The 12676-nt window shown below is 42.6% G+C and overlaps 1 protein-coding gene across 1 annotated transcript in view; it reads left to right on the top strand.

Moving 5' to 3' along the window:
* The first annotated feature begins 285 nt into the window (after positions 1 to 285).
* ST6GALNAC5 (ST6 N-acetylgalactosaminide alpha-2,6-sialyltransferase 5) overlaps positions 286 to 12676 on the top strand; it is a 65629-nt gene continuing 53238 nt past the window's right edge. Inside the window, exons 1-2 of the mRNA XM_042819580.1 lie at positions 286 to 335; positions 880 to 1113. Of these exons, the coding sequence (XP_042675514.1) occupies positions 321 to 335; positions 880 to 1113 (249 nt within the window). The 5' untranslated portion in view covers positions 286 to 320. The remainder of the gene's footprint in view (positions 336 to 879; positions 1114 to 12676) is intronic.

Here is a 12676-nt window from a genome sequence, read left to right as displayed (position 1 = left end):
GGCAGCCGGGGCCGCGTGCCCGCCGTGTGCCCTCCGCGTGCCCGCCGGCGGCGGAGCAGCGCGCCCGAGGGGCGGCAGAAGTTAACTTCCACCTGCCCTAAAGCCGCCGCCGCGCCGCCGGGAGGAGGCGGAGGAGGAGGCGGAGGCAGGCGGGGCGGCCGAGGACCCGGCTCTGGCAGAGCTCTGAGGGTCCGGCCGGCTGTAATTCCCCCCTAATCCCCTGCACGGCGGCGCTTCCCCGGCCGAGCCATGGCCGCGGCTCCCCCGCCATGCCGAGCCTAGCGGGGAGCGGGCGGAGCGGCGCCCGGGAGGCGCACAAAATGAAGACCCTGATGGTGAGTGCGGCGCTGGCACGGCACGGCTCGGCCCGGCGGCGGGAGAAGAGCGGCGCGGGGCTGCCCCGGGTTGGGCGCACGCGCTCCCGCCTGCCCCGGCCGCGTCCTCGCGGCTCTCCGGGGTGCGGGAAGGCGAGCGCGAGCCGGGCGGTGGCAGCGAACTTTCCGCATGCTTTCTTTTATTCGTGTTGCTCGGGGTTTGGGGATTTTGTGCGCGCGTCGTGAGAAACGGATGGGAAACCGAGCTGCGTAAAGGACGAGGCTGGAGATGGGGGGGAACAGGGAGGAGGGAGGAGAGCGTGACCGTGCCCGGCACTCGTTGAAATGCATGGGTGAGGTGTCCGGAGGGAGACGGGGCAGGAAGGAGAGGTGTGGGGGAGCCGGAGGAGCTGGGCTGGGGGTGGGCGGGGGATGGCAGTGCGTGGGCGAGGGGGGTCCCGAACCTCCGGCGCACTTTTGCCGGGGCTCCTGCGGCGTAAAACTTGGGGAGCGGTGCCGGCCGCTGTCCCCGGGGCTCTCAGCCGCCTCTCTCTGCCCCCCACAGCGCCACGGGCTGGCCGTCTGCTTGGCGCTCACCACCATGTGCACCAGCTTGTTGCTCATGTACGGCGGCATCGGAGGCGGCGGCGGGGGCCACCCGGAGCCTCGGCGGCGGCAGCAGCAGCAGCAGCAGGTGGCGGCGGTGCCCAGCCGCCCGCCAGCACGCGGCCAGCACCGGCCGGCGCTCCCCGTCGGGGCCGGACTCCTGGAGGGTTACATCAGCGTCCTGGAGCACAAGGTGAGCCGCCGTCGCGGGGCCCGTGCTTTCCTTGTGGGGTCTGGCGCTGCCTCGACCTCCCACGGGGAACCCCGACCCCGTACCGCGGAGCTCACCTTCGTCCCGGCTGTGCTGTGCTCGGGGTGCTCTGCAGCCTGGCTGCTGGGCTGCCTTCTGCAGTCTTCTGTTGCCGACCCCTGGCCCTGTGTCTGGCCCAATGGTTGGGCATCTGTGGGGTGTTGGTTTTCTCCTCTCTTGCCCAGCAGGAGATACCGTTTTGCTTCTTGTGCTGAACGCTGGGGTTCTGCTTCCTCTAGCATCAAGGAAGGGTTAAAGTAAGTTTAGCTACTCAAAGGAAAGTCGATGGGTAGGTGTTTATTCTTAGCTCATTCAGTCTTGGGAAACCGAAGAGAACTGTATTTCCTGTACAAATGACCTTTTCATCCTTCTGAGAAGCAGAAGTTGTCAGCCATGGTTTCTGTTCCAGAAATTGGGGCACCTCTAATGGTGAACAAAATGATGTCCCTCCCCTTGATGCAGAAATCACAAGGCTGGGTTGTCAGACTGTGATATCCATTCACTGAAGGTAGGCATAAGGAGCTTTGATATCTCGGAGGACAGACCTAGTGACAGTGAGGAGGGTGGCACATCCAGTGAAGAGGTACTTGATATTCAATAATTTTCTCAGAAGGCGGATTTCTCTTCCACTTACTCAGTGTTCAGTTTCTTGCTTTTCGAGCTCCGAGGATCCTTCCCTATTGAACTCCCAGGTAACGTTTAGTATGCAAGGTTTCAAGTAGTAAGGATGAGAAAAACGAGCAAAGATTCCCAACTTTCTCATGTTGTGACATCGAGACTGATATCTTTCTTAAGGATGTGTTGTCAAACAGGTTACTGGCCTCAGTTTAGAGGTACTGTGTGAGGATTAGTGACCTTGATATACATGGATTTTTATTGTTCCTTCTGGCTTCACTTTCTATGCAGGAGTTACCTGTAGTGCACTTAACACAGGAAAAATAGCTCCTGATGGTCCCTTCAAGGTGTTTTTTGCTTTCTTACATGGTTCTTTGAAAGTTCTCAGAGGTGATGTCTGCTGGCTGTAGAAAAAGTAAGTTTGGCCGTGGGGCTTCCTAATGTGTGTATGCCAACGGTGTGTTTCTCTGCAATTCTTTTGTCCTTCCTGAACATGAGCATCGTGATGTGGTGTGGGTATGTGTGCACGTGATGTTTGTAAGCAGTGATCATTGTAAAGGCATCTGTGGGGCTTTTTAAGCCGTCCATGTGCTTAGCCAATGGTTCTCCTGTCTCTGAAACATTCCTCATTAAAATATATTTAAAATTAGTCTTCTATGTATGTTACTTTTCAAGGTAGTTTTAATGTTTTTCTGTGTCTTGGGACAAGCTGCTCCTCTGACTTTTCAATATATTGTAGTATGTCTAAACCCATAGATACTCCATTTCTAAATTTTGTTTCATGTCGCTCATATCTCACAGTCATAATCTGCTGAAGTTTTAATAACTTTCCCACATAAGTTCTCCGGTTCAAAATAAATAAATAAATAATTACGTAGTCCCTGATTTGTTCCTGGCATGCTTTGTCTTATTTTAATGCATAAGATCGTGCAGGGAGCTGTGCCACTGTGGTACGCAAAGCAGTGAGGACTCTGCATTACCATGGGGAGATGATAGACAAGAGCAGAGCTCAGATTTGACTCTTAACAAGTGTAGCTATTTTGGTAATTTAAAAGACCCAGATATTTAACGTGGATTTAGAATTCCAGAATAACTCAATTCTGGCAGAATGAAAAATGGAGAAATCAAAAATCACAGGCATTAATAGCTTGGAAAAAGAAGGGAGCAGGATTAGTGATGATGAGAGAAGGGGGAAAAGAGAGTTTGCAAGAAATGAAAAAGGGTGAACAGTTTTCAGAGAAGGTGTTCTTGGGGTGGGACAGCTAAGACTGCAGAGCAGACAGCTTGGATAACAATCATTGGACTTCGTGTTGGACTTTCATGTCCAACACAAAGTGAGAGCAAATGAAGGGACTGGAGAGATATAAGGAACGTTAGGAGAGCTGCAAGAAGAGCGTATGATAAACCTCAGTGTCTGTGGGGAGGATGTGATACTTTAGATAGCAGGTCTGGAAGGAGATAAAAAGTGCTTGATATATGGCAATATACAGGCTTGGCAAGGTAAGGAGAGGAGAATGACTTCAGCAATAGTATGTGTTATTTTGATGGCAAAGAGATAACAGCGTAAAATCACAATGGATGGTAGATTTTTCATAAAACAGCTGCATTAGTTTCCCGTATAAATCTTTGTACTGTCTGTCAAGGAGCTGAATGACCATTGTACAAAGTTCATCTTCTGTGTGTGTCCATGTACTCTTGACTGTTGGCAGTAGTAGAGTAAATGTTGAACTCAGATCTAGGAGCTAAAACATGTCCACAACGTTAGAATGAATTTTTCTGGTTCCCATAGTGTGCTTTAATAGGACAACCTAGTTCAGTGTCTGTAGTGTTACCCCTCTTTGGTTGTGTTTAATGAGAGTTGAGAATGCACACTGAAGCTATATGCTAAGTGGTAGTTATTAATCGAGAATTGCAGCATGAATGTTGTCACATACAGAGGCCATGTTATACAGTCATATAGACATTTCTCTTCAGGGAAAATAATTAACTATTGTTCATCTCATTGTACATCACAGATTACTTATGTCTGTCACTACTGGCAGTACAGCTCATTTAGTAGTGATCACATACAGAGACCGTTTCCCAGAAAATCAAAGTACTTAGTGAAGTACCAATAACTTTAAAATATAGCTTCCAATACTGGAATTAGCAGTTATTTGCCTCCTCTTACTGCACATTCAGTGAGAACTGGAGTTTCTCATCTGTCCTGCCAAGATAAGCAGGCAGTCTGAGAATATGACTAAAATACAGAAAATTCTTTCTATGGGCTTGAAGAGCCTTTCTGCAGGAGTCTCTTGTCACTTGGTCATATTTGTAATGGCTTGTTATGTAGTGTTTTGTCTTCATGAGTTTTGTAAGCCTCGTTCCCTAAATGGAAGAGCAGAGATCAGAATCCATTTTGCAGCCTCTTGTTGCTTAGGACTGCAAACTTTGTTTTTGTTAAATGGAACTCTTAAGAACATTTAAAACAGCACCAGGTTCAGAGATGGGTTCTTGGCATCTCACCACAGCATGTCGCAGTCCAAGAGCAGCTCACGATCACTACTGATGGATGATTGAAATGGATCAATGATACTTTTTCTTAGTAATATCCTAATGCTTATGTCCTAAAAACTCTCTTATTTGGAGAAGAAAGCATGGTTTGCTGATGGCTGCTGTTGAGGGGTCAAGGACTGCAGCAGATGAAGCAGCTGCCCTTGTAGTTGGAATAGCTGTCACTGCCTGCAGAGGCGCTTTGGCAAAGTAGGATTGTTAAGCTTTTACATCTGCTGATGAAAGGACAAGAGTCCCACACTGTCCAATGTGCATCTTTCATTAATTCTTTGAGTATGGTCCTAAAATTAAAGTTGTTTTGTCATCGGTGTCAAGGGAAGCAGAGTTATGCTCTTCTGTGGGGGGATGGGGGTAACACTTTCTGCTGATTTACCACAGTGATGGCAAGAAATTACAGTTCTTTTATTTTTAAAGCAATTACTGCATACAAATAAGAGACTGTTAATGAAAGTAGGAAACATAGCATAATTCCAAAACTTGCAAGAAATAAATATTTAACCATTCTATTACTGTTCTGAAATGAATATGAGAACAATTTCTGAGTAGTTAAAAAGCTTTTTACCCAGTATCGACTCAACAGTTGGTACTACGAATAAAATATGAGTTTGTCACATACATAATTAAATAATATTTCAAGCCATTTCGCTTCTTAGAAAATAAAAAAAAATCAAAATCAATCTCATGGACAAAATGTATGAGTTCCTAGAGCTGTTCTTAAATGCCATAGCAGAGCATGAGAACCAACGTGATAATGAAAGAGATCACAATGTTTTCTTAATTTATGATAATGTGAATTATCATATGCAAAGAAATCTTTGTGATCCCTTCAAATTAATGCAGATCAGAGAATGGCATAGTTAATGTAGTCTTTGAGGAAGTCATTCTGCAAAGAGTTCTGTAGCTCCATAATTTCTGAGACACAAGAATGTGTTCTCAGATGAAAGTGGGAACTTTTTCCACTTAGAGTTGGGGGAAAATCTTGATGTGTTTTATGTTCATTTAGATAGAAGCAGTTTGGAATTTGAATTTTACCTAAATAGTTAAACTACTGACGTTTTGGGGTTGAAGTTTGAGGGGGTTCATTAAACCAATTTTCACAATTACCCTATGTGGAGATGGCAGGGAAAGAGATTTTTAGTTTCTTTGAAATGAATTTGCACAAAATTGTGAGATGTCTTAGGACAAAACAGCTCCTCGTTCCTGAGGTGAGATCAAACCCTCTGAGTTAAGTCAAAGAATGCTTTTCATAATTTGATTACATGCTCTTATTTGCCTCTGATAGTCTTACCTGTAAAGGAAGGAGCTCAGGCTTTACAGTTAATTATTTGATGGAGCTTTTATTTTTGAGAGAGATCCACAAGGGGGAGACTTCATTCTGAAATAACCTTCTTGAGGGACACATCTGTCATAAACGTGAACAAGGACTGAGGCCATAGAGCCCCTTGGGCAGTGTCCTCTTGGTTTCTTGGAGTGTTTGTTTTGAGGTAGGATACTTACCTTTCCTTCTCTGAAGCTGTAAGTTCATTAAAGCCTTCATAATGGAATAGACAAAGGATTACAATAGGAGGATGAACTGAATATACAAACATGCAGGGCAGAGACAATTACAATTTACTAGATGTACCCAGCATTTGAATAACTGCTATTTTTTGCTTTAAGTTTTCTGCTTTTGAACTGCTGTGTTAGCCTACTTTTCCAGCCTAACAAATCAAAATACTGGATTCATTCATTCTGACAATCCTTGTCTGAAATCTTTAGCAGTGTGTATGTGCACTTAGTGTGCAGTACGGTGTACACAACAGTGATGGGAAATGATGGCACATTTTTCTGTTCTCCAAGTTGCTTGATACTGCTGCAAAGAGCCAGTAGTCCTAGCTTGGCACTGTTCCTACTTGCAGTATTTTGAAATATTATTTATGTAGAGGCATCAGTTTCTTGAGCAGTTTATGCATCTTTTTAATTCAGTTTTTTTGGAAGGGGGCATACTTTGTAGTCGTAACAATTTTTCTGCAGGATTCTGACTTTGGTGCTTGCTTGAGAGAGATGAAGAATGTTTGCTATCAGAGCAATAAAACAGCAATATTTTACAGTTCTGACTATTGCCTAATTCTTTCTAAAGTAATACCACTGAAGATGGAATCTAGTAGAGGGGATGACTTCAGGTTGAGGTCTGTTGCAGGACAGAGATATCTGAAAGGAGTCATTCGGGTGCCTCTGATGTTTGATATCTAATACTGCTAGTTTTACATGAATTAATGTAATGCTGTGCATAACCTACCAGCCACGAACTAGCTGTGTTCAGGAAATAAAGCAGGGTAAATCACTGCCATTATACCAGGGACACAGAAAGTATTGGAGCTTGTACCAGGTGAAGATCTCATCCTGTGTAATTTGCAACATTATCCCAGATTGTGATGTAGCTTTATGCTTTCATACTAGCTGAAACAAAAAGATTATTTCAGAGACTGTATCACAAAATCTTGATGACTGATTTCAGTACAATCGTAGATAGTCAGTAGATGGTCAGATGAAGACAGTTAATGCAAAAATGTGTTTTAATTTTCTCACATTTTGAAAAAGTCAGTTCTCAGCAATTTCCAATGCCGTGACATTGGCCATACTAGTTAGCTTCTTTTTGCAACTGATTAAGGCCAAGTTCTTACTTTTCTTCTTCACATAAGAAAAAATGCAGAATCATGGAGATGTTTTTATTTATTTTGTATGTCTTGTTTCTACTTGGTTCTGAATTACAGCTTTTAATCTGAATCATGAAAAGTGAAGGCTGAGTAAATACACTGTTCCCTGCTGTATCCTATATATGTATATATAGGAGATACATACATATATATATATATATATATATATATATATATAGGATATATATATATCCTATGCATCATGCTGTAATAAGTGCAGAGGGCCTGTTTCCTCTGTCTCCTTCCCTATCACCTTTCGTGGACGTGAAAAATTTCCTCATTTCATGTATATGCAAAATACTTCTGGACAGGGAATTGGTGACAGTCTGCTAGGGAGATTTGTGCATCTCTCATGAGAAAAACAGTAATTTATTTTCCTTTCATTTTCATCATTAATTTCAATGACCACATTTATATTTCCAGTACGTGCTGAAGTATATTATATTTGATAACCATTTGATTTTACCATATTATCCACTTCTTGCACACCAACTTTCACTGTGAGCGTTTTAGGCTATTTTCATCTTCCTAGAAAGACAAAGTGTTCTTTTGAAGGGTTTTAATCCTTAGTGGAAGCAAGTCTGAACTAAATGAGATTTTCAATGACAGGAAATGTAATTTTTGTTCAGAACTGATGGATATCTCTCAATAGAGTTCCTTAAGTTTCCCCTTTCTGCTTGCCCTGGGGCATATGTGGATATTGAGTGTCGTCCTAACTATGTGATATCTTCAGAACAATAGGCTGCAAGTAGTTTCCTTTTCTCTGTGACCTTCTTTATTCATTTAGCCTGTATTGCTCAGCAATGCTCTGTATGCACATCCTTGATGCTGAGGTGGCATTGATATTGAAGAACTCTGTGTATTAATTTAACTTCTAATTAGGGCAATTATGATCAAATCAGCAGTCGTTCCGTGCTGATATAAGCAGATGTGACAGCACAAAAGCTACTTTGAAGGTGAGATGAAGCATCATGATGCCTCACCTCATCCTGTTTTGCCTCACCCCTAAGCAACCTCATCACTCTTTCACTCCAGCCATCACAGCTAGAAGTGTTCAGACCAGGTTAATTACTGAAATCTGCTCTCAGCTGGAAAAGCAAATATTTTCGGTTTAGACACTGATATTAATTATTCTTTGTTGTCACTCTAAAAATATCCAAATAAAGTTAAAAATAAGACACTTAAAACATGGAAGGGGACAAATCAAAGCTGTAACATCTACCTTCAGAGAGTCTCTTTGCAATGGAAGAGTGTAAAATGCAGATGTGAAGCTCTGAGGTGCCCCCAGTGGTGTTCTATAAAAGACAGAGTTGGGCTCAAAACTGTATTACATTCCTGCAGGAAATGCACGTCAGAACTGAGGTTTGGCAAATCTGGCCGTGCTGTTAGTGCCTGGGCTGTGCTCAGGGAGGTACCAGTGTACATTAAGTACAGTAATAAACACTGGATTCTTACTGCAATGCTGTAAGAAAACTTCGGAAGAAGAACAGATTATCTTACAACATTGAGGGGGCAAATTAATAGATCAGTAGAGTGTGGGGTTTTTTCCCCCAAAAATGCAAAATGTTTGTTGTTCAAAACAAGGGATCAGTAATGAGTGTATGTGGCATACAGGCAGTGTAGATCAGCTTTTCTTAATTTGGATTTAATAATCTGGACTGTTGTAATGCAGAGCAAGAATATATAAATATGTGCTTCATCCTCTAATAGAACACATTAAGACTTAATTGCAGCTGTGGAAAAAGTTCCATTACAGAATGGATGACTTGGTAAGACATAACCTGGAAAAGAGGAGGAAGATATTTCTCACTAAACAGTCTGTGCAATTGTAATATACATTTTTATTTAGCAAGTATTATATATTTGTTTTGGTATGTTATTAGCCTCCTTAGACACTGCCTTGGCATTAATATTGCAGAAACAAAATATTCTGTAAAGTTTATTCTGTCAGACAGTATTAAATTAGAGTATATCTTGCCCTCAGCTATAGCAGGTCATAAGAGTAGATGTAATGACACTCAGCAGAGCACCAGTCTAAGGCTTATCTCTAAGGAAAAGAAAAAAGCCAACAGTGAAAGTTTGTACGAATGTACATCTGTATCAAGCTTTGTGCACAGGAAAGTTAAAGGAACGGTGTTTATGCTTACGAAATGGCTCATTGAGAAACAGACTTCAGGAGACTGCGTTTATCACCAAGCACGTGCTGTTGGCCAGTTCACCTGCATGGAATTTAATACCTTTTGTTCCATTTTGAGATGGCAGGACAAGTCTAGCAGATAGTGACATGATAGTAAATTCAAGCTTGTTATGGTCTAAACTTCATTGCCTGCATTGCATTCTCTGTGGACAGACATCTTTATTCTGTATCAGTGAAATTCACCCGTGTGACTTGCACAAAATGTAAGCATCTGAGGAAGTACATAACTGAGGCAACTGATAGGAAGGTGACACATCATTATGGGGTAATAAAGTGAGATGTAGAGATTCCCAAAGCTAGAGCAGGCTGGGTCAGTAAGTCTGCGTAGTGTAGTTGGAGAGAGGCTTGTTAGCTCGAGTTTGAAATCAGATTTGTCTGTACCTGAGCAAATAAGTGCTGACCTTTGGCACCTGTGTCTCTTCTGGAGCTGGGCTGTGCTGCTCTGTGCAGTCAGGGTCAGGATGGGCTGAGGCTGTGTGGGGTGTCCTGGGAACAGGTTTACAGACATGTCCAAAACATTTCTGAACAATTCTCAGGTGCGTGCCTGGGACTGTAACTGCATTTGCTGTATTAGCTGTTCCTTAACTTTAGCCGTGCAAACAAGAACCATTTTGTATTTTGCAGGGATTGAATATTTGATCAGAAATATGTTTAAAAAACATGATTTTCAAAACCTGTAAATAGTCCTTATGAGAAATCTTCTGGTTGTCTATGTGGAGGCACTGCTCTCCCAACCTTTGTGCAGAACATGGAAGCTTCCAGGCAGTATGTGCTGTTGTACAACTCGTGCTGTCCCTTCCCTGCACCAGTGTAGCTTACGGTATGCCTTTCTTGGGTCAGTCCTTGAGATACTTGGCTAAATTTCATCCCTGGAGATTAGAATAATGACAAATGTGCTCCTAAATTTTGTTGCTCTCCACTTTATTCCTAATGCTACTATAAAAGGGCTAGTTCTACATATCTCAGCATATTGGTTGACTCTAAAATAGGAACATAAAATCGAAAAATACAGCCAGTGGTTTGGCTGCAGCTGTCAGAGTGATGAGGAATTAATACTGCCTGTCCTTCCTCAGTCCTGTGCCTGGATATTTGTAGGTGGACTCTTTTTCTAAAAAATCAAAGCAAACCAAAGCTCTTTATATTTTATTGAGATAGTCTCTTTCTTAACGCTTATATTCTTTAAAATAATCATTATTACTGATGACTCTCCGAAATACGTTTTACTGATTAAAAACCTACAGCAAAATCACTGCTACTTCCATTCATTCATCTACTTGTGTATGCTCTTTGTAATGCTGCTCTGGATTTCTGTCTGTTTTCAATGCTGATTCGTCAGTCTGTAGTCTGAGTCAGTTGGTTACAATGTTGTTCGTGTTATCCATGAGAACCACCTCCAACGTGAATGGGACTGTGAAATAACCGGTCCTTCAGTAAGGGCTTCCCCTTCTTGCTGAGTGCCAGCTGACATGATGTCTGAGCATATGTCTGTATGGGATTTTGCCAGCAGACGAGAGCGTGCTTTGCCCTCCCTTTGAGCCGCTTGAAGATGCATCGGCTCTGCTCTGGCAGCTGAATAGCTGCAGTGAGCACGTTGCTAAGCCAGAACTAATAAGCTTGACTGGAAGGAAGGGTCTGCTGGACTCAGCACATATTAAAGTGTGGCTGTGTGGCTTGCACGTAGAGCTTCTGTGCGTCCTACAGCCTTGACCTACAGGCAGAGCATGGTCTGTTGTACAACAGCCTAATAGGATAGATGGCATTGTGAGTCAGGTTTTCAAACTGATGTGAGACCCTGAGTTAGGTTCACAGAGCACTACTTACTCATCTAAGTCTCCACTGAGGAAAATTTTGCTATTTTCACTGGATGTGTACTTGTCAAAGGAACGACTTTAACTGTGTAACTATAGGAAATGGTGTTTGAAAATCAGGTAAAGATTTTTCTGTTTCTCTGTGTGTAGTCGTTTCTCTACACACGGACAGGGCATCTCATTTGCAACGTGTTTTCTGGTGTTCCTACTATACATATTTGGAAATGCTGACAACTGCACCTTAATTTCAATTGGTGAAGAATTTTTGAGTACGATAGGATATTTAATCATGTCTTCACTGTCTAACATAAGACTGCTGAGCCTTAATGTTACTCTTCCTGTTGCTAATTTTCATATTCATAGATTTAATTTTGACTTCGCTTTTAATTTTTATGAGTAGCCAAAAGCTATGTTTTTTGAAAAGTAGAATTGAAAACTAGAGCTAAATTCTTCCTCTTCCCTGAATCTGCTTTATGTCTCAGTGGCAGCACAGAAAAAGCACCAGAGCTAGTTACAGATATGCTGAATATTCGTTTTCAGTGGCAGTGTTGGTGTGTCCCTGATGGTTTGAGGGCATAAATGAGGTACTTTTTGCAGCTGGTAGATGTGGAGGAGGGATATCAGGGCCAGGAGGGTATCTCCAGTATTAATGTGTCTGATTTCTGCCAGCACAGTGATCCCTTTTGATCTGCAGCAATTTGTGCAATATAGAGCAGCTTTCAGGGTATCTTTAATTATGCCTGTCGACATTTTGGCCTGGAAAGTGAAATGAGGCTTTAGAATCACCTCTCACTCCCAGCTGTGTTGATTCGAAACTTTGCACAGCTTGTTACCCAGCTGCAAGCGCAAGGCTCCTAATTCTGCTCCTGTGAAAGACAATGAATGCATCACACCTTGGGCTTCAGCAGAAGGTGCAGCTGGCTCTCAGTCTTTGTGTCAGAGCTCACCAGGTGGGATATATATGTATCTGCATATAACCTGTACTAACACATATCTTTAGATCAAGTCTAGATTTGAGGCAATTCACAGGACCCAAAAGCTTTTCAGGTTTTGTGTTGATATGGCGTACAGCAGTTCTGCTGTGTTAGGAGACCTATAAAAACAGGGCTTACACTAAAAACACTGGCAGAGATGTAATGCTCATATTGGTGCTCTCAGGTGTATGTAGGTGGTAACATGCACCAGCTTCATTAAAGCTTCTCAGAAATGACTTTTTATAACTATACCTCTTCCTAGGGATATTTTTCAGTGTGTTGTGAATATGACACCTCTTATTTGTAATGTGAAAAAAAAAATGTTTAAAAATGATTATTAGTGTCTTAACATTTGAACTATGATAGTTATGATGGTTATTTGTCACTCAGTAGCTAATTACAAAAGAAGATTTATTCCACTTGAAGGTGCAGGAGGTGACTTCATCTGTGTCATGAAAAGTCCAGGGACTTTGTTACTTAAATCCTCCAAAGTTTAAAATTGAGTATATTGCTCACAGGAGGTGCATGAAAACCTTGTGGCTGAGATCAGAGGTGAAAACTAAGGACAGCTGTGACCGTCAGTGTGTAAGACAGTTTAGCAACAATTGCTGTCCCATTGCCTCTTGACTGTGGATGATTAGCTGCATCTGCTTGTCTTCTTTA

This window comes from Centrocercus urophasianus, unplaced genomic scaffold (assembly GCF_019232065.1).
Source record: "Centrocercus urophasianus isolate 14NV4802_14NV808 unplaced genomic scaffold, USGS_Curo_1.0 seq_18, whole genome shotgun sequence".
NCBI lineage: Eukaryota > Metazoa > Chordata > Aves > Galliformes > Phasianidae > Centrocercus > Centrocercus urophasianus.
This window is presented reverse-complemented; position numbering and strand designations above follow the sequence as displayed.